Here is a 25,979-nt window from a genome sequence, read left to right as displayed (position 1 = left end):
TGTTAGGGAGTACAGTGTTCTGGTTCTGCTCATCTCACTCAGTGTCAGTTCATGCAAATCCCTACAGGCTTCCCTGAATTCCCATCCTTCCTGGTTTCTAAGAGAACAATAGTGTTCCATGACATACATATACTGCAGTTTGTTAAACCATTCCCCAATTGATGGACATTCCCTCAGTTTCCATTTCTTTGCCACCACAAACAGAGATGCTATGAACATTTTTGTACAGGTGATGATTTTACCCTTTTTTTTCATTATCTCTTCAGGACATAGACCCAGTAGTGGTATTGCTGGATCAAAGGGTATGCCCACTTTTATTGCCTTTTGGGCATAATTCCAAATTGCTCTCCAGAAAGGTTGGATGAGTTCACAACTCCACCAACAGTGTATTAGAGTCCCAGATTTCCCACATCCCTTCCAACATTGATCATTGTCCTTTCTGATCATATTGGCCAGTCTGAGAGGTGTGAGGTGGTACCTCAGAGAAGCTTTAATTTGCATTTCTCTAATAAATGATTTAGAGCAATTTTTCATATGACTATGGATCACTTTGTTTTCCTCAGCTGTAAATTGCTTTTGCATATCCTTTGACCATTTGTCAATTGGGGAATGGTTTGTCTTTTTTTTTTAAATTGACTCAGTTTTCTGATCTAATCCAAGTTTCTGCCATTTTAATTTCCAATTTTCCCATCAATTTTTATCAAAGAGAGAGTTTTTATCCTAATAGCTAGACTCTTTTGGTTTATCAAACAATAGATTACTATGATCATTTCCTGCTATTGTACCTAGTCTGTTCCACTGATCCACCCCTCTATTTCTTAGCCAATACCAGACAGTTTTGATGACTGATGCTTTATAATATAATTTTAGATCTGGTAGTGCTAAGCCACCTTCTTTTGTACTTTTGTTCATTAAATCTCTGGAGATTCTCAACTTTTTATTTCTCCATATTTACTTACAATCTTTTCTAACTTATTAAAGTAATTTTTTTGGAATTTTGATTGGTAGGGTATTAAACAAGTAGTTTAATTTTGGTAGAATTATCATTTATATTATATTTGCTCAGCCTATCCATGAGCAGTTGATATTTGCACAGTTATTTAAGTCTGATTTTATTTGCATGAGAAGTGTTTTGTAATTGTTTTCAAAAAGTTTCTGAGTCAGCCTTGACAGGTAGACTTCCAGGTATTTTATATTGTCTGAAGTAGAATGGGATTTCTCTTTCTAACTCTTTCTGCTGCATCTTGCTAGTGATATACAGAAATGTTGAGGATTTATGAGAGTTTATTTTATATTCTGTGACTTTGATAAAGTTTCTAATTATTTTTAGTAGTTTTTTAGATGATTTTTTGGGGATTCTCTAGTTATACCAACATGTCATTTGCAAAGAGTGAGAATTTTGTCTCTTCCTTTCCTATTCTATTTCCTTTGATTTCTTTTTCTTCTCTTATTGATGAAGCTAACATTTCTAATACAATATTGAATAGTAGTAGTGATAGTGGGCATCCTTGTTTCACCCGTGATCTTATTGGGAATGTCTCAAGCCTATCCCCATTGCATATAATGCTTGTTGATGGTTTCAGATAGATACTGTTTATTATTCTAAGGAATTCCTGTGCTCTCTAGTGTTTTCAGTAGGAATGGGTGCTGTATTTGTCAAAAGCATTTTCAGCACCTATTGATATAATCATATGATCTCTGATAGGGTTGCTATTGATGTAATTAATTATACTGACAGTTTTCCTAATATTGAACCAACCCTGCATTCCTGGGATAAATCCTCCTTAGTCATAATTTATTATCCTAGTGATAACTTGTAATTGTTTTGCTAAAATTTTTGCATCTATATTCAGCAGGGAGATAGGCCTGTAATTTTCTTTCTTTGTTTTAACTCTTCCTGGTTTAGGCATCAGCACCAAATTGATATCATAGAAAAAGTTAGGCAGAGTTCTGTTTTCACCCATTTTTCCAAATAGTTTATACAGAATTGGAACTAGCTGTTCCTTAAATGTTTGATAGAATTCATTTGTGAATCCATCTGGCCCTGGAGATTTTTTCTTAGGGAGTTCAATAATGGCTTGTTGAATTTCTTTTTCTGAGATAGGATTATTTAGGTATTTAATTTCCTCTTTGTTTAACCTGGGCAACTTAGATTTTTGTAAATATTCATCCATTTCATTTAGATTATCAAATTTATTGGCATAGAGTTGAGCAAAATAATTCTGAATTATTACTTTAATTTCCTCCTCATTGGTGGTGAGTTTGCTCCAACCTTTTACCTTTACTCTATATGTATCTCTCTGCTTCTGATGACTTCTTGTTAGAAACATATTGTAGGATTTGGGGTTTTCAATCTACTTTGCTATTCATTTACATTTTAATGGAGAGTTCATCCCCTTCATCTTCCCTTTGTTTGTATTTCCCCCCCTTTTTCCCTTTATCCATATTCCCAGTATTTTGTTTGCCCTCCTATATCGCTTTTTCCCCCCTTGCCCCTTCTTCCTTCCCTTCCTTCTGTTGATTCCCCCTTGCCTCCCCCTTCCCTTTTCCTCCTTTAACACTTTAAAGGTAAGATAAGTTTCTTAACTTAACTGATTGTGTGTGTGTGTGTGTGTGTGTGTGTGTGTGTGTGTGTGTGTGTGTTAACTTTAAGCCAGTCTGATGAGAGTAAGACTCATGGTTTCTATAGACTGCATTCTTTTTTTTTAAGGAAGAATTTTCTTCATTTACCTTTTGCAACTCCCTTTCTAATTTGTCAGTTCTATTTTTGTAAGTTTTCCCTTTGATCATTTGGAATTTTTGAGAGAATTATTTTCTTTTTGCACTTGTCCAATTGTATTTTCCAAGGATTTATTGTCTTGTTTCATGATGTTAATCTTCTCTTGCGTTTCTTTTCCCAAATTTTACAATTGATTTTTAAACTCCTTCCTTATTTCTTCAAGGAAATATTTCTGTGCTGGAGATCAAATCATATTCTCCTCAGGGGTTTTACGTCTTTCTTAATTAGGGTCTTTTTCTTCTAAGAATTTTTCTATCATCCCCCCTTTCTGATGGCCTTTCTTCATTTTCCTAAGATCTTGTGCTGAGGGACGGGCCAGTTCACAGAGCTTTGGTGTCAGGATCCCTAGAGGCTTTACTCACTGAGTATAATATCTCCAGCTGGCCAGTAAGGGGAGTTGGAGACTTTTCTCACTGAGTGTAACATCTCCTCCCAGCCAGTAGGGGAATGCTAGAGGCTGGAACCTACTCTCCAGCCCTTCCTATGAGCCCTGGAATGTCAGTCCCATGGCCATGCCTCCACTCTAAGGTTGTTTCTCAGAGCAAAGTGGCTTCCACCGTGAATGCCCAGCTCTCACCCCTCCTCCACTGGCTTGTTGGAGCTCTGCACTTGCCACACCCCGGATCACCAATCACCGCAGACAAAATATTCTTTTCTTAGCTTCTCTTTATGGGGATAGCACTTCCATTAAGAGGTTTGTTTCATATTGTTTATGAGGGAAGCTCAGGAGACCTTAGCACAGGACCTGGCTTCTCTCTGCCATCTTGGCTGTAAGTCTAGAGTCTCTTTTAATGATCCTTACTGCTTTCAAGGAGTTCGCACTGTGATGATAGACTCAGACTGGTAGACATGAAATGAATGAATAGTATATACAATGATTAAACTTGTCTCAGTCATCAGTAGCAGGTATTTAGCATCTATTCTGTGACAACACTTCTGTGAAGCACACAAAGAAATAGTCATTCTTTGTTCTTTCTCTCTCTCTCTATTACTTTATCTCTGTATTCTCCCAATCTCTCTCAAATTTGGCACTTCCTTGCTACTCCCATAGTATCTTATCAACTAAATAAGAGATACCTCACTGTCCTTGTAGTCTTTCCCCCTCAGCAAAGGGGGAACTCTTTCAGAGTTGCCCAAATATCCTTTTAATTTATATTTATAATTACATCACTGAAGAAGCTTCTATAGATCCCCACCATTGCATAAATAAAATCCTTAGACTGGTCTTCAAAGCTCTCCACTGTCTGACTTCATACTAACCTTTTTCACATACCTTCCTGAACTATTTACCATTCCAGAGCTTTGTGTTTTGATGATCTTTTAATCCCATCTTTCATTCTTAGAAGGATAACATCTTTCATTTTCACCTACAGAATACCCTTCCTCCTTTAAAGACCCAGTTTAGATGTCAGAAAGGAAGTTCTATACAACTTCCCTTAGTTTTCCCAAACCTCTCAAATAGAAGGGAGTCATCCTTTCTCTTGCCTCTGTTTCTTGAAATTTCATAGCTACTTATAGTCTTCTAATTTGTGTTATCATGGTTCAAGTGAAATGCTTCTTCATTCTGAGGTTAAAGGAGAAGGTTGGGACCTGTGTGAATTTGTACAAATTGTTTCTCATCTTAGGACCCTAATATCTTCACCTATAAAACTATATGGACTATATGATTCTAAGGTTCCTTTCAACTCTATCTCAGATCTGGTGATTTGAATGGAAATAACTGAATTTTGTGAATATCATCTCTTCCTCCTTCCTAGATTGCCTCCAAAATCCCTAATTTCTTTTACAGTTCAATTGTTGAGAGCTTTCCTGATCCACCCCCTTATATGCTAGTATCTCTCCTGAAATCTATCTTGTGCTTATTTGTATATGTTTTGAATAAATTTGTATTTATACATATTTTCTTTTCCAAATGAATATCTCCAATAGGGTCTCATTTTAAGGGTAAGGATTGTTTAATTTATGTTTGTTTGTTTTTTTATCCTCAGAATCTACCATAGTACCTGTCACTCAGAAAATGTTCACTTGCTCAATCATAAAATGTACATGTAAGAAAACAACAGTTTATGACCCAGGCTAAATGCTAAATTCTTGGAGTTTAAAGATGAGAGAGACATCTTTGTATCCCTAAGGAGTTGGGATTTGAAAACTATATAGAATTCACATAGGCAAAAACGAGCTAGTGGAGGTGGCGGTGGGGGTGGGGGTGGAAGTGGTATTCTTTTCCCATCTTTTGCTCAAAGTAACCTCTGGATGGTGCTGTGCCCAGTAAGATTTTCTGGGGACTCCATAGGAAACTCAGTGGGTACATGGAAATCAGCTTGTATGCTTTTTCCTCTTTCGAGCTATACTTTTCTCCCAAAGGAGGAGTATTGATTTATTTTTGATGCTGGGTGATTTATAAATATGCATGAGGATTTGAGGTTATTTAACTGTGCTTTTTAATTCGCCTTGCATTGCTGATTCTCTCTAGTGAGGGTTTTTTTTTTTGGTATGCAGGCAGCAGAGTGGCAGCCCTCTCCTTGCTTGCTGGGACCTTTCTAGTATCTGTTAATCCCAAGGCTGCAGCAACTTCATTGTCAGAGGGAAAGAGAGGAAGGGCCCAAAGCCTTTCACTTTCCTTTAAGAGGGTAGATGAAGTCATAACTCTTGAGAAGATAAGGAAAAGCTTCATTGGGTGACAGGGGTGAAGGAAATTTCATCTCATTGAGCAAAGGAAAAATATGGTCAGCCATTTGAGCTTACCTAGAAATTAAATGAAGCAGAATATCCAAGAAGAGAAGAACAGCATCTCTACTCCACCCTTCTAAGAACTGAGAGGTTTCACACTATGTTCTATTGAGAGAAATGAAATTCTTATAACTCTTTCTGCCAGAATGTAGGGCTTGAGTTTCCTCAGCACTAAGTAATGCTGTGCATTCTGTGCAATCAGAACTTTGCCACACTGATTGTTTGCTGACCAAAGTTGTATCTTTGTACAAGAAAAGCTGCTTAGACACCAAAGTTGCCCCAAAGTGTTCTTTGCTCACTTACCTGGCCCCTCTCTCACCTACCCCATTAAAAATAATTTCTCTCTCCCCACCCAAATATGGAACCATGTGGGTGCTTCCTAATTGTATTCAACTGAGTAAGCATTTATTGAGCAGGCATTTATTAAAACTGGAATCTACTGACATTCTTTTGTGCCAGTCACAGTATGAGGCCTTGGAGATGTAGAGACACAAGTAAACCTCTCCTTGGTCTCAAGGAGCTTACTTGCTACTCCTTAGAGCTGGTCCACTTAGCTACCTTGTCAGGAAGCTCACAGCTTAGAAGACATTCTCTTTTCCACCTCATTTAGTGGACAGATAGGATTCAGGAGGCTTCCTTAGGAGTATCTCAGTTTAAGAGTTACTTAACTATCTAACATGCAGCATAAATGTTTCATCTGCCTCGTGGGACCGCCCAGTCACCAGGGAGAGATTTGTCCATAAATTTCAAGCCCTGATCCTCATGCTTTCTGCCTCTCATTTCTTCTGTCCAGTCCTTCCCTAGTTTTACTTACTACTTGTCATATTTTTTTTTATGCCCCTTGAAGCATGCTGACTAAAATTTCCTTGTGTTTAACAGCATTCATTAAAAGAAAATGTCAGGTATTTTACTCCCTTGGAGAACGAAATATTTTTGTTTAGTCAATAATTGCACTAGAACATCAAAGGAATGCTTGAAACAGAGTCTGGGCTTTTTTTAATGCTTTTTTTTAAGATTCTTGTCAGTGTCTCAACAATTCCTTCAGCTGTGATTCAAACAAGGCAACAAATTTTTAGCAGAAGATTATAGCCATTTCCCCCCTTTCTTCCTCAAAGCTTCATCCTCCAACAGATTTCAGCAAAGTTATAATATACAGTCAGTTCCATCTGCTAGCCCTTTAATGCTACCAGCTCCCTCTGGGTAGCTTTCCTTCATGTTAGCTGATGGACCATTTCCCTGCTCCTGCTAGGATGCTTTTATCCCCTCCTATCCAAAGACAGGGTCCCTTTCTCTCCTGCAGTTTATGTGATTCCACATTCTCAGGATGATCATAGGACTTCAGAACTAGAGATTATCTCTAGTTGTTGTAGATAAAGAAGTCAAGACACAGAAGAGTGCCTTTTCTCAATCCTCATTCTCCTTGATCAGAGTCTTTGCTGAGTTTTTTGGATATCACTCTGTCCTGGTTCTCCTCCTACAAATTTGACTGCTCCCTGTCTCCTTTGCTGGATCCTCATCCAGATCATGCCCTTTAATTTCAGGTGTTCCTCGGGGTTATGTCCTGGTCCTCTTTTCTTCCCCTTCACTTCATGATCTCATCAGATCCAGTGGATTTAATTATCATCTGTATGCTGATGAATCTCAAATCTACCTTTGTTGCCAAAAATCTCTCTGGTGACTTTCACTCTCCTCTCCAGCTGCCTTTTAGACATCTCACATTATATCTTAAACTCAATATATCCACATCAAAAACTCATTAATTTCCTCCCAAAATTGTCTCCTGCACCTACCCTCCCACACACCCTTCAGGCTCACTACCTAGGCGTCATCCTGGATTTCTCACCATCTCTTAGTCCAACCCTCCATGTCGGTCTCCATTTCTAGGCTGTTGTCGGGGCCTGTCAATTTCACCTTTGCAGCTTCTCTCCAGGGGACCTCCTTGTCTCCTCTGACACTGCTACCTCTCCACTGCAGGCCCCCTTCACCTTCTTCCTAGCCTGGTGTAATAGTGAGTCTTGCTGTCTCAAGTCTCACTCTACTCTAATCCATCCTCTGGTGATCATGTCACCCCTCCTACTCAGTAAATTCTGTGGGTTTCCTATTCCTCCAAGAACAAATACATGACATCCTTTTGGCATTTAAAGCTGTGCTGCTGCATGTCCCTATCTCTGTCTCTTCTCCCCTCTTCCCTCATCTCTCTCTGCTTTGCAAAAATCTTATATGTCATACATAAAAATAAATCCCACCTCTTCTGCCTATGTGACATTACACATCATTTAAGCTCTCTGGTCTTCAGGTTTTCATCTGTAAATTGAGAGGGTTGAACTATATGACCTAAGATACTACTAAGTATAAGACTATGAGCCATGGCTCTCACAACCATGAATCAACAGCTTCTTGTTACTATATTGATGTTGTTGTTCCTTCATTTCAGAAGACCAATGCCAGTATAATGGTGATGTCTTGACTTGCACATGAACTGAATTTAAATGAGACAAACTAAGAAGATAGAATAGTCTTATGGGCAACCATAAAGTCATACTGGAAAACTCATGTATGTCACTTTCTCCTCTCCTCCTAATTGCCTTAATCAAGTCTATTTATTCTCATTTTATACACAGTTATAAGAAACTTGGATATTTGGTTTTCCAGGCTATAGGACATTTAGAAACCTATTAGAATAAGAGTGCTACAGGCAGGTACATTAGTTGCAATGAGAGAAGAGACAGCTTAAAGTAGTGTTTCTACTCTTTTGCAACCCATGGCAAAAATCAATCACTCAGACAACTTGCCTTGACCTTGATGACTGTATTACCTAAATTCCTCCTTGTAACCCAATCAACAGACCTCCCTCCTCTGTGACTACTCAAAAGTTCTGATTTTCTTCCTCTTTTCTTTTGAAAGACTTGGGATACAGCTCTAGTTTAGATTCATGGAAGACTCAGTCTCTTACCTGTTCAATATTTTTTATCCTTGTATGTTAATCTGAGGGTAGCACTTTCTAGGGTATATTTCATTTAAACATTAAACATGTGATTTAATGATTGCAAGTTGATTGCACATTTAAATATAGAGCACTATTATTTCTCTTTTCATCTGTGGAAAATCATATAATGCCTCAGGCCTTCCAACCACCACCAATCTCCACCCCTCTCCCCTTATCCTCCCCCAGGGTAATGCCCTTGTTGTTTGTGCAGTGTTCTTGTTGGAGCTGAGATTGTTTTTCTAGTTCAAACATTTATATGTAGATAGAAATATAGAAAAAGAAGAGATTTACTACAGTGTTCAGTACATTTCTCAATATGACGGCAGCATTTTTTCCTTACTTTTTTGTTTTGGTTCCTAAGCATGCTTCTGGCAGAAGTTGGTATGAACAGGTGCACTGTGGTCGGATCTCATTTTGTTGCCTTTGTTTCTTTCTGGCAATACATTTTGGTAAATGATATCCCCCTTGGTGAGGAAATGGTCTCAAAGACATGTTTATTTACCATAAAAATGGAAGTTGGATTTGGTGCTCATATTGTTTGTATCCCAAGGGATCTTTTGGGGTTGGTGTTTGAGTTTGGTTCTGTTTTCCCTTCTTTTCCTTCATTTGGCTCTTTGAAATGTTCCACAAAACCTTAAGAGGGCACATATTTTTTAATTAAATATTTAATTCTTTTATTTTTCCAACTGTATGCAGTGATAGTTAACAACAATCATTTATTGCAAGGTTTTGAGTTTTACATTTTTCTCCTCCCTCTTTTCCCCTCCTGAGGGTTTTACATGTATAACTATGTTAAAAATATTAATCATGCTGTGAAAGAAGAATCAAATCAAAACAGAAAAAACTTTAAAGAGGAAAAAACATAATACATTAGACAATTTTTAAAAAATTGAAGATAAGCTTTGGACTGCATATAAATGCCATAGTTCTTTCTATGGATACCAATGGTATATTTTTTGTCACAAGTCTTTTAGAATTGTCTTTGATTATTGTACTGCTGAAAAGAGCAAGTCTATCATAGTTGATCATGACCCAATGTTGCTGTTACTGTGTACAGTATTCTTCTGGTTCTGCTCATTTCACTCAGCATCAGTTCATGCAGGTCTGTTCAGAGTATTCTGAAGTTCCATGAGGGAACATAATTTCACATGAATATAAAGAAATTTCATTTTCACTAATTGACTTAATTAAAGAGCATATGAGAGAAATCTACAATTCAAGTTTTCAAGTAAAATAATTGAGGAAATACTCCTTAAGCCATTCTGTTAGTTAAACTTTTCCCAGGCCTTCCCAATAAATTTCTTGCCTTTAGCACAGCACTAGGAGACTTTGCAGATCAATTCCTAAGAAAAAAGATGAGACATCTCAGCAACCATTTTGATATTAAATTATTTTCATAACTAAGAAAAGAATTTGCTAAAAAGTCTTGGAATTGCTCGTACTTCCCCTTTACAACCAACCTTCATAGTTCCTTATAGCCTCAGTCTGTTTCACTGGTTAAATTTTCCCCATTAACAAGTCAGTGGGAAAATAACCTCTTTAGCCTGGGATGAATGAGTATCTACAGAACTTTGCTGCTACTAGTGTGCATTTGGGAGAATTGGACTACTCAGTTTAGAGCTCAACAGAATTTAAACTGGGAGGCAGGCCAATGCTACTTTCTGTATCCATTTAATCACATTCAAGATGGATCTCAATATAAGCAGTCAGCCATTTGACTGCAGGAAGACTGACTGGTTTTCATACATTTAAACATTTTTCATAACATTCTTGGATCTGAAAAGGAAAAACTTCCCATCATAAAAATGTCTATAAGTTTAGGATGCTAACCTATACATTTCTGTTCAATCATCAATATTTCAAGATGTCATTGGCAATTATCAGTATTTCAAGATGGTATCAACAGTCCATTCAGTCTTCTGGTCTGATTCTTCCATTTGGATACACACACACATACATGAGAAAATAGGGCAAACTTGTCCTTAAAAATTGATTTAGATCACCTTCATGCAGCCCTTTTTTGATTCTCTCCTAGTCATGGGAAATTTTTGCTACCATAGAGCTTTAGTCTGGGAAACTTGTGGGGGGGGGGGGAGCAGGAAAATTAATAGTAACTAGTACCATGTACCTGGTGGCTGGAAAGGAGATTCAAACCCCAGGGTAGTTAAAATGCTAACAGTCAAGGGACAGTATGGTTTCCTCTAGGTGAGACCACTAGAGAGGGAAGATGATTTATAAGCTCAAGTGTGAGTCCTTTGTGATTTCTGTCAGGTTAAATAAGATGGGCCAAAGAGAGACTTGTGAAATTATCAAATTGTGAGGATTTACTAATTGCATATTCCCTGACTGAAAGTTACCGCCAAAATTAAACCCAATCTGGGCTTTCTGCGCCAACATCTCTGCAGGACTTTTACATTAGTATATTTTGTTAGACTATCAATAAACATTTATTAAGTAAGCTCCAACTATGAGCTAGACACTGTGCTAAGCACTAGGCAAACAAAAAGAGGGAAAAGATAATACCCCATAGAGAAGCCTACAATCTAATGGGAAAGGCACTATGTAAACAAATAAGGACAAAACAAGTTAGGGACAGGGTGAATAGGAAATAATTAAAAGAGAAAAAGCACTGGAATTAAGAGGGATTGGGAAAGGGCTCCAGGTTCTCTTGGTTAATAATGATTACAGATAAAGCTCTATATTATTATTGTCATAGAGCCATCAAGATCATTATTATTGTCCTTGAGATCTGATGAAATTTGGGGGTGAGAAGGGGAGTGTACACCATTCTTTTCCTTGAAGATTCAGCCTGAAAGCTGATGAGCTGCTCATCAAAGCCTTTTGTTCTTGGTATTATGTCCATGAACTTAGCTGATGCAGCACATCAGTTGTTTGGTTTTCCTTGGCACATGTTCATCTCCACTCCTAGAGATGAGCTCTGATAGCTTGAAAAGAAGGTACCTAGGGTGTCTCTTACTATCTTTTTGCAGATATCTTTGCTACTTTAAGCATCAGGTTCTCTAGTCAGCATCCTTCTTTTCAGGAGTGAATCATAATACACTACATTGTGTTGAACAGCAGCCACATCTGGCAGCAATAAGTCAAACCCTAGAACGTCTAGCATCTCTGACTTTCCAGGTATATGAACCATTAGAATTTCAAGGTCAGCAGAGTTTCTGTAAGAAAGAAGTGCTAGAAAGTCATGTTGAAGATCACCACCACTGCCACCCCCTCCTCCTTGCATTTTGAATTCTTATTACAATACCTCCTTGAGGTCTTATTGTTGGTTTTAGTAGAATCTTCCTCAGTTTATACTTGTCCAAACTGTGGCTTTCTAGTCTTCTGAACAGAAACTTAGTACCGTCTCTCCTTTGGATAGAATTGTATGTTATCTTCATGACAGCTATAGTAACTGGATAAAATGGTGAGTTTTCATTTTTGGGGAAATTTTATCTGAGTGTTCTTTTCCCTTGGAACGGTGGGAGGAAATTGGTCTAAGAGTTTAAAAATGGAGGTTGTTCTCTTACTGGCTTGAGATGATAGAGTGGAAGGAGAACCGAATTTAGAATTGGAGGGGATGTTTTTAAATCTTCATGGGTAAGTCATTACCCTCACTTCAGCCTCTCTTTCCTCCTTTTTCAAAGTAGGAAATTAGACTGGACCGTGTCAATGTTCTCTACCATCTCGCAGTCACATAATCCTTTGATTAATTGTTGATGTCAGCATTGGGATTCATTGCCGACATTATAGGCTCAGAAGTCTTTTAGATGGTTGCTGCCCATGTTGGGTAATGGCATATGATTGGTTGCTAATAAAGGATGTTGATTTCACCTATTTGTCCAGTGCTGTTTCCTAAAGGGGACTAGGCTGTTTAAAATTATCACAAGCCTTGAAAATTTGGTCCTTGTCAAGTTCTTCAATAAGCACTTTATTCCTCTCTAGGGTAATATAGAACATGGTTAAATCTCACTGCTAATTAGGCCAAGGTTGAAGGTTTGATCCTTTTATAGACAAGTTAACTTTGAAAGTGTGTGTGTGTGGGGGGGGCACACGGACTGCTCCACAATAACATTATATCCTTAATGCTAAATTCTATACTTATAAATATTTACAGGGGTGGACCCATCACTAATATTTTAGAAAACCACTCCAAGCACATGTGATTCTGATGACTGATCCATAGCTTCATCTTTGCATTTACAAGAGTATCTATAGGAAACTGTTTGCAACTGCTTGCTTGAAAGTAATATCCCTGCCAATTATAGACACTCTATAGATATTCCCATATTTCAACCCCCAAAACTTTATATATTTTTCCACTCTTTTCAGATATTTGAGAGTTTTTTGCCTTTTTTATGTTTATTCACTAATATTCAAAATAGTTTTAGCTCTGTCACTCAGAAGAGCCCAAGAGAAATCAGAGTTTTGCCACATGAACAAAAAGCAACAAATAGTATATCAGAAATATGGAACAATTATTAGCATGACTCAATGATAATAAGATGCTGTCATTCAACAGTCATTTATTAAACCCTACTATTTGCCAGGCCTTTGGAATCCCAAAGCAAAACAGATCCAGTCCTCAAGGAGCTTACCTCCCTTTGGGAGACATTTGTATAGAATGTTATGATTCACAAAGCCATTTTTACATAGATTATCTCAACCAGTCAGTGCCCATACTTATTCTTTGAGGTGGGTACTGTTTTACAGATGAGTAAACTGCAACCCCCCAAAAGTGACATGACTTGTTCAAGACCATTCTGCTGACCAGTACTGGAAACAGTTCAACTCTAAAGATTCATGAATCTGTTCCATCATGTTCTTGCTTCCCTCTTGTTATTTCTCTCATCTTCTTACATTGTTGGTGAATAAGACTTTTGTATTGTTCTATGTCAAATAAAATGTTTGTTGATATTGTTCTCTCAGATACTTTGTTACAATGAATTATAAAGACCCACATTTATACCTTCTTCTAGAGTCAAGCTGAGAAACAAACTTTGTGTCCAAGATGATACTACTGCAACCTGAGCTGGTATAAACTAGAGCCTGATCCCCCAGAGAAGTTTGATGTGTGTGCCACAAATAGTTATTGGTCGTGTAACTAGACCAATGGATATGATCCACTGAATTTTCCCCCATTTTGAAAAGAAAAAACCAGTCTTCCTCATCAGCCCTCCTCTCTTTCATAGACACATATAGGACTAGTAGGTGAAAGTTACTGTGAGGTAGATTTTAGCTAATAGAAGAACTTGTACAAATACACAGTGATGGAGGGAACTATCTTACAAAATCATTTCTTTATTAAAAATAACCAAGCAGAAGCTGACTCCCTACCTATATAGATATACTATATTAGGGATTCCTGCAAGAGGTTTGAATGTTGGACAAATCAGTTCTCTCTTAGGTCCCTATCTGTGGGTAGCTTATATCAGTAGTCCTTTTATTTGAGTGAATATATATTCCAATTGAAAGTACTAATAAAGTTGGGATAAAAACTTAAAACACACATGAAATTTGAGATTCAGATGCTTGGACTAGATGACTTCTAAGATATCTTGAAACTAAGAAGTGCTTATCATCCATTTAAAGTGCTTCTTTGGGGCGGCTAGGTTGCACAGTGGATAAAACACCAGCCCTGGAGTCAGGAGTACCTGAGTTTAAATCCAGCCTCAGACACTTAATAATTACCTAGCTTTGTGGCCTTGGACAAGCCACTTAACCCTATTGCCTTGCGAAAATCTAAAAAAAAAATGCTTCTTCAATGCCTCATTTTGGCCTGGAAATGATCCTGAGTTCTTGATGGTCATGCTAGTGTTATACAAACTCTATCCAGTTACACCAACTGGAAAATTTTCAGATGTATACCTGCAGTCAAGCATACAACTGAAATCCAAGGACCAACTGAGCCAAGTATGGAAAGGTTAAAAACATCTGACTCCTTGTCATGATTTTTTTCCCCCAGTCATTACTCTTTACAAAGAAAATCTATTGAAACATGAATGAGTTTCTAAATACTAGGTTAAGTCACACTGAAGAAGTAATAATTCCTCTCAGGATTCATTTGTTGTTCATTCATTGCAGTTGTGTTAGAACACAACTCTTTGTGACTTCCTTTGGGGTTTTCATGGCAAAGATACTGAAATGGTTTACTATTTCCTTCTCCAATTCATTTTACAGATGAAGGAACTGTGAAGCAAACAGGGTTAAGTGCTCATGGTCACACCCCAGTGTGACCTCATTTAAAACTCAGGTCTTTCTGACTTCAGGTCTGGTCCTATATCCTGTTCCTCCTAGCTTAGCTGCCCTCTCAGCACTGATGGTGCTTATAATAGAGCTTTTTAGAAAAATGATGTCATAACAATTTGGCATAGTTTTTGAAATGGTTTAACTAACTAGTTAAGTCATCATTCAGATTCCCCAGTAGTGGACCCTGTTGATTAACTAAGTCTTAGTAGATGAGAGTAGGTTCCTTGCTTGCCGTTGTCCTTTGCCTCAAGAGGACCTATGCCAGTGGAGTAGTTAGTACTTCATAGGATTGATGGGTGTTGGTAGTATCACTGAGAAGATCTAGGATGGAAATGGGGTTTTCATAGAATCTATAGGGCCTAAAGACTGGGTAATCAAAATCAGAAAAAAAAGGATATGTGAATGATGGGGAATCAATATCATACAGCTGAGTAGACCCAGGGAGAATAACTAGTTTATGACTTAAAGAAAAAAGGTGCATGCTTTTTCCTACTCAAGATGAAAAAAGGAGAGCTTATTGACACTTTTCAGCACATCTTTTCATGGACTCAAAATGTCACTACAGCCATTCCTACATTTCTGGAAAGGCGCCAAGTAATCTTCTTGTTTAACTTATAACTGTAATTGATCTAAGAAATACTCTGGTGGCCCTTCTTCTGAAACTGAACTCCAGGACACTGTGTTCTAAGAAAGATAGGCCCTTCACTAGCCCGTGGCAGTCTAGTGGCTATCATTTTCAAGTCCCAATTCAGGCTCTTATTTAAATATTTATTAAGTCATTATTTCCTTTATGCCAGCTAATAGCAGAGATGAATAAGAATTTCTAGAGGTTCCTCTCCCCCAGTTATTTAAAATCAGGTGGATTTGACTAGAGCAATATGATGTCTCTTTAATCACATTGGATTTTTTTAGAAGTTTCTGGCAAACTCAAAAGATACAAGTAAATCCCCACACTGAATTGCCAAACTTGTATTTAAAAGCAGGCAATGGAAAGAATATGCTTTAGAAGAGAGAACACAGAACAGTCAGAGGAGCATAGCTTTGTAACAGGACCTAGTGGTTTTTTTTTTTCCAAGTGACTTGAATTAGAAAATAAAATGGCAATGAACAAAATAATGTTTGCAGATCAACTTGATCTAAAAAGAGGAAATCTAATCTCCATCTGCACATTTCTCTTTAGAGTTGAGAACAAATGATGTGTTCAACTTCTGCTGTCTCTGTATGGGAACCCTGATTCCAAATAGTATGAATGTATAAAGTAATTACCATCAGGATAGTAGGTTGAATTTTAGTCAGGTTGGGCTAGGAATTGTCTGATGATCTCCATATTGGGGTGCTGTTAAATATCATTTAGAGGCATTGAAGTCTACTCCCTTGGGCTGCAAAGGGGATTCCTTACAAAGGCATCTCTTAGCAAGACCCCCCGCCTCTTGGTGCCTCACTTTTCTCCATTACAATTCTGAAGCAGAACATAGAATAAGCACATTAAGTCCAGGTCCCACAGCTTCTTTGTAGAACTGAAACACAGAGAGGTTGTGTTTTCCAAGCTCACTTTACTTTACTGGGTCTCAATTTCCTCATTTATAAGATGATAGGATCCATTTTTAGCTTTGATTCTGGTGCCAAAGCCAGTAGGCCCATGCTATATCTGCTACTGTATCATTCAACTTTATAATGAGAGGGCTTGGAGTTTCTTGGAGTTAGCATACTATAAAATGATCCAAGAAGCATTTGTCATTTCTGTGGCATAATTTTTTTTTCCAGATAAGAAATGTATATGGACAGTAGTCACAATGTGAAACGAACTAGCTTTTAAAGCAGGGGTGGAAAACTTTTTTTTATTGCCAAGGGTCATTTGAATATTTATAGCATCAGTTGTGGGCTATACAAAATTATTAAGTTAAAAATTCACCGACTACATTTGCTCAAACATTTAATTAATTCACCCCCTAAAAAGCAGTTGCTGTGGCAGCACCAGACCTGATAATTTCTCAGGCCTCATATGACCCTCAGGCTGGATGTTCCCCACCCTATTCTAAAGGAAAAGGATAAAAAAAAAACATAGAGTGTGAGAGCTACAAGGTCCCTTCCAATGTTCTCAGTCAGTTTTGCATTTTTATAGATGAAGCCACTTAGTCTCCCAGAAGTTCAAATCAGTTTACCTTGGTACACAGCTAGAGGGCCAGACTGGGACCTGAACCGGAAGCGATTGAATAGTAGGATACTCACACAGTGCTCTTTGAAGAAAAAACATAAAAAATGGAAGAGCTCGTCCAGATGCATATTAAATTCTGCCTATTGTCCCCAGATCATTTCTCTTGACTGTCCCAGACAAATGGATGGAAAAGGATATTGTAGCTGTTTTATTCATTTACTGAATATCTGGAGCTCTGCTTTTGAAAATCTATTTCCTCTCCTATAATTCTCTGCTACAGAGATTTTAAAAATTAATCTGAATACCACTAGAGGGCACAAAAGAGTCACCAAGGCCTTTAACCTTTTTCTTTTTCTCTCCGAAGAATTGTTGGGAGGAAGGACAGGTTAAAAGGGGGGCTGAGAGGGGGAAGGACACATACAGAAGTCTGGCATTTCCTCTGCCTTTGGAACTTTCAGAGCAATCAGCTATTGGAGAGGTTTTGAAAACACTATCCCCAGTTTATTGGAACATCTCACAGGCCTTCTTGGCAAGGGGCAGTTTGTCACCATGGGCTGGGTTATGGAATCCTCCCCAGTAGAGGCCAAGGAGGAGGCCTGTGCTGTCTAGCCAGCATGGTGTCAGTGTTCCATACCAGCAGTCCACACATGCAGACTGATTCTGCCTTCATATTCACAGCCTGAGACAAAGCAGGAGGCTGCATTTTATGATAGAGAAGGACCTGAGTCAAATCAGAAGGGCTTTGTTTTCATCCAAAGGTGGCACTACCTGACTGTGTGATCTTGGGCAAGTCATCTTCTCTGACTTCATCCTCCCCAGCTGGAACTTGGGATTAATCTCAGTTACACCTACCTAATGGGTTTGTGCTGAGGATAAAATGTTCCTCTTGGTTTTGCTATTTATTTTTATTATACTAACATTCTTTGAGTTACCCAACCTCCATACCTCAGCATCATCTTTGACTCTGCCTTTTCCCCATAACTAACTGTTGTCACTTCCTATCAGTTCTACCTCTTCTCTCCCCTTTTATGCTCTCAATGTTACCACCCTGGTTCGGGCCCTCCTGGGCCTTTATAAGTAGCCTCTTAACTATTTCTCCTGTTTTCAATCTTGTTTTCTCATCAGTTAATCCTCTCAACTCTCCACCTTCTGCTAGGATAATCTTCCTAAATGCATAGGTCAGATTATTATCATCATCATCATCATCATCATTATTCATCTGCTCAGCAGCCTTCAGTGGCTCCTCACTGTTTTGCCAAACAAAAGAGACTTTATTGTATTGTCCAAAATGCCAGTGAATGAGTTCTAAATTGCTTAGTGCTGTATGATAAATTGTATTGTCCAAAATCCTCTACAATTTGAATCCAACTTTCTCAAACTTAATGCATCCCACTCCCTTTCATGCCCTCAATGTTATAACCAGTCTAGACAACTTGATACCCTTTGATTCTGGTCAACCTTAGGGCCTGTGTATATTCCCTCTGGAATTATCTTCCCCAGCCTTTGCTTGTTGTGTCCTTCTCTTCCAGCTGTTACTTCATCTTTGAAATCTTCCCTGATCTGCCCCAGCTACAAGTGGCCTCTTTCTTGACTCTCTCTGTTGGGAGTTTTTCTTTGCACCATATTGCATCTCATAGTGATCTGTTGGTTCTCCCTCCTGCTAGATTGTAACCACCTTGAATCACTATATTTATTTTGTACATTGCCTGTGTGTATATATTTGTGAACATCTTTTTAGTCCCTTCTCAGTTTTGTATTTATATTGCCAGTACCTACCATGATGCCTGGCATAGAGTAGGTGCTTGTTGATTGGTTATTGATTGATTGAATGGAATGGAAGAAATATAAACTGTTATCTATGTACTGACTCAGAGGACACTTGCATTATTGTGAGAGATTTGCCTTTAGTACTTTGGGAAAGTTTGGTTTGAGGATACATTGGACGGTCAAAAATGTAAGGTGGGTCACAGGGTCTGAGCAAACATTTTCATAAACTGTGTTAATAACAAAACTAGAATATGAGAGGAAATAGCAGTCCTTTCCTCTGCCCACCATGTTTCATTGGTCCATTTACCAGGCCAGGATTTTCATCTTTGAAAACAGCCTACGTTGCTTATAAGTTCATATCATTTTTATTGAGCATGAACAAAATTCAATATTCCCTAGCATTTGGTTAGATCCAGGCTCTCTCTAAAATGTCTAGACAGTTATTCGTGTCCCAGAGCATCTTTTTTTATAGCAACTGTTTGAGAAGAAAGCTGGACTTGTGAGTTTGGTAGTCATAATTCTATAGTTATGTCTATATACATAGTGAATTTGTATCCTTCTTAACCTATTGACAGCCCAATGACAGTGCCATCCTTGAGCTCCTGTTTTTGAAGGAAGTTACTTCTGTCTGGGGAGCTAGCCCATTCCAAGGACTGTGTGCAGGTCACAGGGGCTGAACAAAAGACCCAGGTCCATGACAGACAGGGCACATTGGGATTTGCCTGCCTGGTTTTGTGTTCTGTGTAGAAAATACATCCTGAAGAAAAATGTTCCATTCAAATTTGTGCTTCAGGGAAGTATCTGGTCTGGCTCACAGTGACCCCCTGCCTGGGATCACGATGGCCTCTTGAGCCTGTAGGAATGCATGACCTCAGCTGTTGACCCACATCTCTGGAGGGAAGGGACTGCACTTGGATTTATCATACAGCACTAAGCAATTTAGAACTCATTCACTGGCATTTCACTGTTTGCCACCTGAGGCTTCAGGACTCATCTGATTTTATTTACAGGTGGTTTTTCAAATAGAGAACATTATGCTCCATTTTCCAGAGGACTAAATCCTGACAATCAATATTATTCAATCAACAATTTTTATTGAACAACTACTATGTAAAAAGATCTTGTGAAGAAGAAACAACAGCAAAAAATTTAATACATAGTTAATATTCTCAAGGAGTTTATATATACTCTAGTAGAGGGAGTTATCACTAGAATAAAAAGTTAACTGATAGTACAGCACATAAATTGCAATTTAATCAGGTGATATAATCAGTTAACTAGCATTATTAAACCCCACAGTTGAGCACTGTGCTAAGCACTGGGGGGGATGCAAAGAAAGGCAAAGAGCAGTAGCCCTGTTCTCAAGGACATTACAGTCTAAGGAGAGAGACATCTTGCAGACCACTATATGCAGACAAGATAAATTCAGGGTCATCTATAGATCTCAATAGAGGGAAGGAACTAGCATTTGGAGGCATTGGGAAGGACTTCCTGAGGGCCAGGGAAACCTAAGGGGCAGATGGAGAGAAAAAGAATGTTTCTGTTTGGTGGGACTATCAGTGAAAACATGCAAAGTCCAAAAATGGAAGGAATAGCAAGAAAATCAGTGTTACTGGATTACAGAGGATGTGGAAGGGTGCAAGTTGTAACCAGATTGGCAAGACAGAAGGGGAACAGGTCAAGAAGGACTTTGAATACCAAAGAGGGAACTTTATATTTGATCCTAGAAATGAGAAGGAAGCACTGGATTTTATTTAATTGGTGGGGCAGGGGGATTCGATCACACTTGTACTTTAGGAAGATAACTTTGGCCACTGAGTTGAGGATAGACTAGAGTGGAAAGAAAATTGAGGCAGGCAAGATCCACCAGTAGACTATTTCAGTAGTGCAGGTAGGAGGCAATGAGGACCTGCCCCAGCATGGTGGCAGTGTTAGAAGAGAGAAATGGGCATATAGAACAAATATTAAAAAGTTAGAAAGGACAGGACTTGGTAAGTGGTAGGATTTGGGAAGCAGAGAGTGAGGAATCACAGGTGACACCTGGGTTGCAAACCTGAGTGACTGGAAAGATGTTTTAGGAAAATTAGAAAATGGAAAACATTTGGGGGAAAAGATAATAAGTTGAGTTTTTTATGTTTTGATTTTGACATTTCTGAGACATCAAGTTTGAAACGTCCAGTGGGCAGGTGAGCAGACCAGACTGGATGTCAGGACTTGGGACTTGACAAATAAATCTGAAAATTATCAGCATAGAGTTGAAAGTTGAATGAGATTACCAAATGAAATAGTAAAGAAGAATAGTCAAGAGGCCAGGACTGAGCCTTGAACAATGGTTAGTTGGAGTGACCTAGTTGAAGATCTAATACATGAGTCTAAGAAGGATTCATCAGATGAGGAGGAAAAAGAATGTTACAAAAGTCTAATCAAAAGAGAATATCAAGAAGAGTCTGATTACCATTAGCAATGGTCACAGAGAAGTAAAGGTTAAATTTTGAGAAAATACCATGAGATTTGTCAATTATGAGATCATTAATAACTTTGGAAAGAGCAGTTTCAGTTGATTGATGAGGTTAGCACCTGACCACAAAGAGTTAGAGAGTAGACACCAATTATGTACAACCTTCTGAAACAGTTTAACTTTAAATACAGAGAGACAGATTAGAACACAGAAGAGGGATACAGAGAGAGTCAGAGAAATGAGACACATAGAGGAGAACATATAGGATGTTAATGTATTAGGGATGGATAGATCAGGTGAGGGTTTTTGAGGATGGGGGAGATGGACATATAGACAAAGAAAGATTGAAACTAAGTAGAAAAGCAGTAGTGATAAAGGGGGAAATTCTGCTGGAGAAGATAGCCTGGAATGGAAAAACTTGTATATCTACGAGAGTTTGTCTTGGCAAGAGAAAGGGCTGCCTTTTCACATGAAATAGAGATGAAGAAAGAGAAAATGACAGAAAATATCTTAAGTGATATGAAATGAGGAAGAGAGCTCTTAGTGAATGGCCTCAATTTTTTTCAGTGAAATATAAGAGTTCTCAGTTGAACTCTGAGGGAGTTCATGGGAAGTATGAAAAGGGATGAAGAGACTTGGAAAAAGTGCTGTGTTGAGTGGATTAGTGAGTCAGTTTCAAAGGTGCAAAAAGATTACTTTGGCACAGTAAGGGCCCAGTTAAAATTAAGTAACATCCATTTTTAGTGGATCCCAGTCAGTGTTTTTCATTGCTTTCTACACGTTTGTTCTGTAGCATTTGAGTAGGTGGTGGAGTCATTCATAGCCGAGGCTTGCAGGGCAAGATCTTCAGGAGGATGAGGGGGCAAAAGACTTGAGAGAAGAAGACAATATAGCGTTCAAATGATTTTTCAAAGCAGGTTTGATGACTTGAGAAAGAACTGAGGAGTAAAAAGATTGAGAGGTTGTAATGAGGACGAAAAACAGATAGGGAGTTTGGAGGCACAATGACAAGAGATTATAATCAGATGAAGGAATATCTGAGAGTTCGTGAACATGGAAATTGTGCACAGTAGGTGATGACAACATTAAAGGCATGATCATCTCTTTATGTTGGTGAGGTAAGGTTGGGAAACTAATAAGCTGAAGAACTGGGAGGTTGGGATATTTGCAAGTGTATCAATGATATATATGGAAGACCTTTAATATGAAGAAAGAAGTTGGGGAAGAGAAAGACTGTGAGCCAGACTTTGAACTCACTGAGGAAAAGAACAGTGTTCTGAAGGTCAGGAGAATCCTGATTGTATAGTAAATATGAATTGTTTAAATATCAATGGAAAAGAGTTTACTTAGTGATAGCAATAGAGGGAGAGACTGGAAATGGAAATGGAGTGCAAGGAGTATTACAAGGAGAGAGGTTGGGGTGGGGTGGGGGGGTCAGGGTTGAGGATGGGTAGGGAAGGGATGACTAAAAGTGTCAATGCTAGAAAGACTAGAGAAGGGGAGGGCTCAGTAAATGAGAATAGTAGGAATGGGAAAGACAAAGACTATTACATAGTAAGTGAATAATACAGAAAATAAATACTCTAGAAATTAATAGGATGGTGAGATCATTATATGCTGCAAGTTTGCTCTGGATAGCATTCACAGGAGAGACATTTGAATTGAATCTTGAGCAATGTGATTTGTATTTAAGTAGGCAGAGGAAAAGAAAGGAGCCTCAATCAACCAGAATACTGACTCTAAGTATTGTCTAGACACGTCTGAGATTCCTTCCAGATCTAATTCTTTGATCTTATGATCATACAGAATATAGCTAAGAAGTCAATCATACAGTAAAAAATCAGGGAAAATGGAAGTCAAAAAAACTATAATATTTATTCAGTGTGAGGGGATGCCCAAGAGCCATTCTGAATCAGAATTGTGGATAAAATTAAATTTTCAATTTAACAAGCTTGGTTATTTCTCAACTAGTACATATTGGAAGGGAGAGAAGTACATTTCCTAGAGTAACTTACAGCCCTGTGGTTTCACCTGATTTTGAATTTCCCTTGTCTTCTGCCGTAATAAAGAATGCTCCAGAGACTCTCAGGATTACCTCCAACATTAAAAAGTCCCAAAATCCAGTGCTTTTATAGTTCTGGCATCTACTTTTTTATATTTGTTCTCCCTCTTCCTACTCTCTAGTAAGGAAGGATAGAATGCATTTAAGAAAGATTTATATCAAAATAATTTTTAAAAGTTTTAGTACCTCATAGATTCAGTTATTTTGATAGTTCATTTATACAGAACATATTCTCTAATAAGAATTCTCTTAATTTGTCTAGCCAAATGAAGTAGAGGCACATCCTTCTTCCATCTTGTCTCTGACCCTGTTTGTTTTGCAACCTTATTCCGTCTGCAATCTTCCTTTCTGCTGAAACAGCAAGGATAATAGTGCTATTTGTTAGGGCAGAGTTACAATGGTTAGCTAACCTGAAGCAGAGCCTTGTCTCTTAACTAGGGCCCAGAAACAGTCTCTGCCAATCAAGGAATACCACATCCCCTGTTCCTATTTTATAAGCCCTGGGTATGGTCTCTGTCCAGTCAAGGGAGACCACATCCCCTATTCAAGTTCTGTAAGCCCCCAGTCACACATAATCCCCCACACCCTACTTGCCTCCTGCCTAGGGCCTTATGGATGGGGCTTCCTTGTCAGCAAACACAGTAAGCTAATCTGGGTCGATTTTGGTTCTGTTTCAGGATCTGTTTTATTCTAGCACCAACCATTTTACCATACTACCTGCTGCTCAGTGGTTATTGGGTATCTAATGTTTTTCCAGTTCTGCTGGCATCTTCTAAAGACATCCTTATTTCCTCCATTTCCTGTCCCTTCTACCTCATTCAAATTCTTGTTATCCATTAAATATCTTTCCAAGAAAGAATTCCCCATTTATAACTCGGTTACTATGAAAATATTAATTTTTTGTTCCAACTAGTTGTGTTTTTGAGGAATCAGATGATGAATTTAGACTGGATATGCTTGTTTAGCATCTCTTGATTCTTTTTTTTTTTTTAGCTTAATAATTTTAAGCTTCAGGTATATGAGTTGTCACTGGTGACACCTATGATCTCTTTGTTCCTCTTACAGGGTCACTATGACCAGAGCAAAACAAAAGTGCTCCACTTGAGTATGAACCCAACTACCCTCGCTAAGGAACGCCTCAAGATGGAGCAGCAGCAGCTGCAGGAGGAGTGCCAGCAGCTCCAGGAGCTGGTTCGGGTCCTAGAAGGAGGTGGTTCCATTACTAACAAATCAGAAGTGGCTGGATGCCTGCAGCCATCACAGGAGATTTCAGGTACATTCCTCAGTAGAATCTTTCTGCTGACTCTGTGGCACCAAAGGCACCATGTGGCCTTTGATTGAAGAGTATGGGGGAAGGAGAGGATGGCAAGATGACCCCAAGGATCAGTATCAAGGATATTGTAGCTAGTAGATTTGAAAGAGTTGGGGTCCACTGTAAAGAAAACTATAATGAAACCTGATGGCAAATGGACTTTTTCCTAAATTGTAACAGACACATACAAGCCTATAGGGAGTTGTGATTGGCCATATAATGTTAACAACAGCCTGACAAAGGTGATATTTTCCTTATGGGGTTGAGCAAACAGGGTTAGTCATTGAGGACCAGCAGGTAAGGAAAAACTCAGGAAAACGGTAGAGAAACAAGTGGCTGAAATCTTTTCAGACCCCCTTAAAACAAATTAATATCATTTATCAGTTTGTATGTGCCCCATTAATCATGACTAAATCCAATACTCCATGAAAATAGAGAACATATTTCATTTGACCAAATACATTTTACAAAAGCTAGGAGAGTCATTTGCCGTTGAATATGTTGACTATTCAGTAATGAGAGGGAAAGAAAGAGTTACTTTTTTAATACAGTAATGGAGAGGTCAATGCCTCTCATGCACACTTTCCAATTCTGTAAATCAAGGTAACAATCTCTAGAATGTGTGACTTGTCACTTCACACACAGAGAGGTGACCAGCTAAAGTTGATTCACACCCCCCAACCCGGGAGATTTTTACAATACCAAGTTCTGCCCTGAGAATATCTACTTTGCAGCTGCAGAGAAAAACAGATCAATCAACAGGAAAGAAGGGAAGGGCTCCGGGAATCAGACTGTCCCTATGCCAACAGCACAGCCAATGCCTTTGGTGGAGGGCACTTTGGGACACTGTTTGCTCCTGGTTTCCACACTGCCTCTGACTGACCCCCAGAAAGAACCTTTGGGGTGCCCAAGGGGGGGTGCCCTTGAGAGTGAGAAAAGAGCTCTAAAGAATCATTAAGAGTGTTCTGAAATGAAGAAAAAAATAAAATAAAAAAAGAGTGATCTGAAATGAGAAGTAAAATTTTTCTCTAGAGCTTTTGGTAGTCATTGTCTTTCCTTGCTCTGCCCTATTATAAGAAAGGATATAAGGAAGACAAGAAGGGTTCTTTGGAGAATTGTAAGTTCTCCTCCTCTTCTCCCCAGCCCCCACATAATAATATCATTTACTTGTGTGGAACATTATAATTTGCTAAGTAATTTTACCTCTATTTAATTCATTTAACCTTCACAACATTTATATGAATTTGGTGTAAATAGTAGAGAGAAATAGAATTTAAAGTACTGGAAGAGACTTTAGAGATGATTTCATTTTAGTTCAAGCTTCCTCTTAATGCAGGGATCCCCTCTACCATATTCATGATAGTCTTCACTTGGACATAAAGCAACTGAAGCTCATTTCTTTGTGAGAAAGCCCAATGTATTATCAACTTTGTTAGAAAATTCCTCCTAATGTTAAGCTTAAATCTGCCTCCTTTTAAGTTTTT

The 25,979-nt window shown here is 38.4% G+C and overlaps 1 protein-coding gene across 6 annotated transcripts in view; it reads left to right on the top strand.

Moving 5' to 3' along the window:
• Positions 1–25,979, top strand: part of MAD1L1 (mitotic arrest deficient 1 like 1) — an 894,370-nt gene that overhangs the window by 576,469 nt on the left and 291,922 nt on the right. For all 6 annotated transcript variants that reach the window (XM_074208800.1, XM_074208802.1, XM_074208803.1 and 3 more), the window contains one exon: positions 24,249–24,456. In XM_074208800.1, the coding sequence (XP_074064901.1) occupies positions 24,249–24,456 (208 nt within the window). The remainder of the gene's footprint in view (positions 1–24,248; positions 24,457–25,979) is intronic.

This window comes from Macrotis lagotis, chromosome X (assembly GCF_037893015.1).
Source record: "Macrotis lagotis isolate mMagLag1 chromosome X, bilby.v1.9.chrom.fasta, whole genome shotgun sequence".
Classification (NCBI taxonomy): domain Eukaryota; kingdom Metazoa; phylum Chordata; class Mammalia; order Peramelemorphia; family Peramelidae; genus Macrotis; species Macrotis lagotis.
The sequence above is the reverse complement of the archived record's forward strand: the minus strand, read 5'-3'. Positions and strand labels throughout refer to the sequence as shown.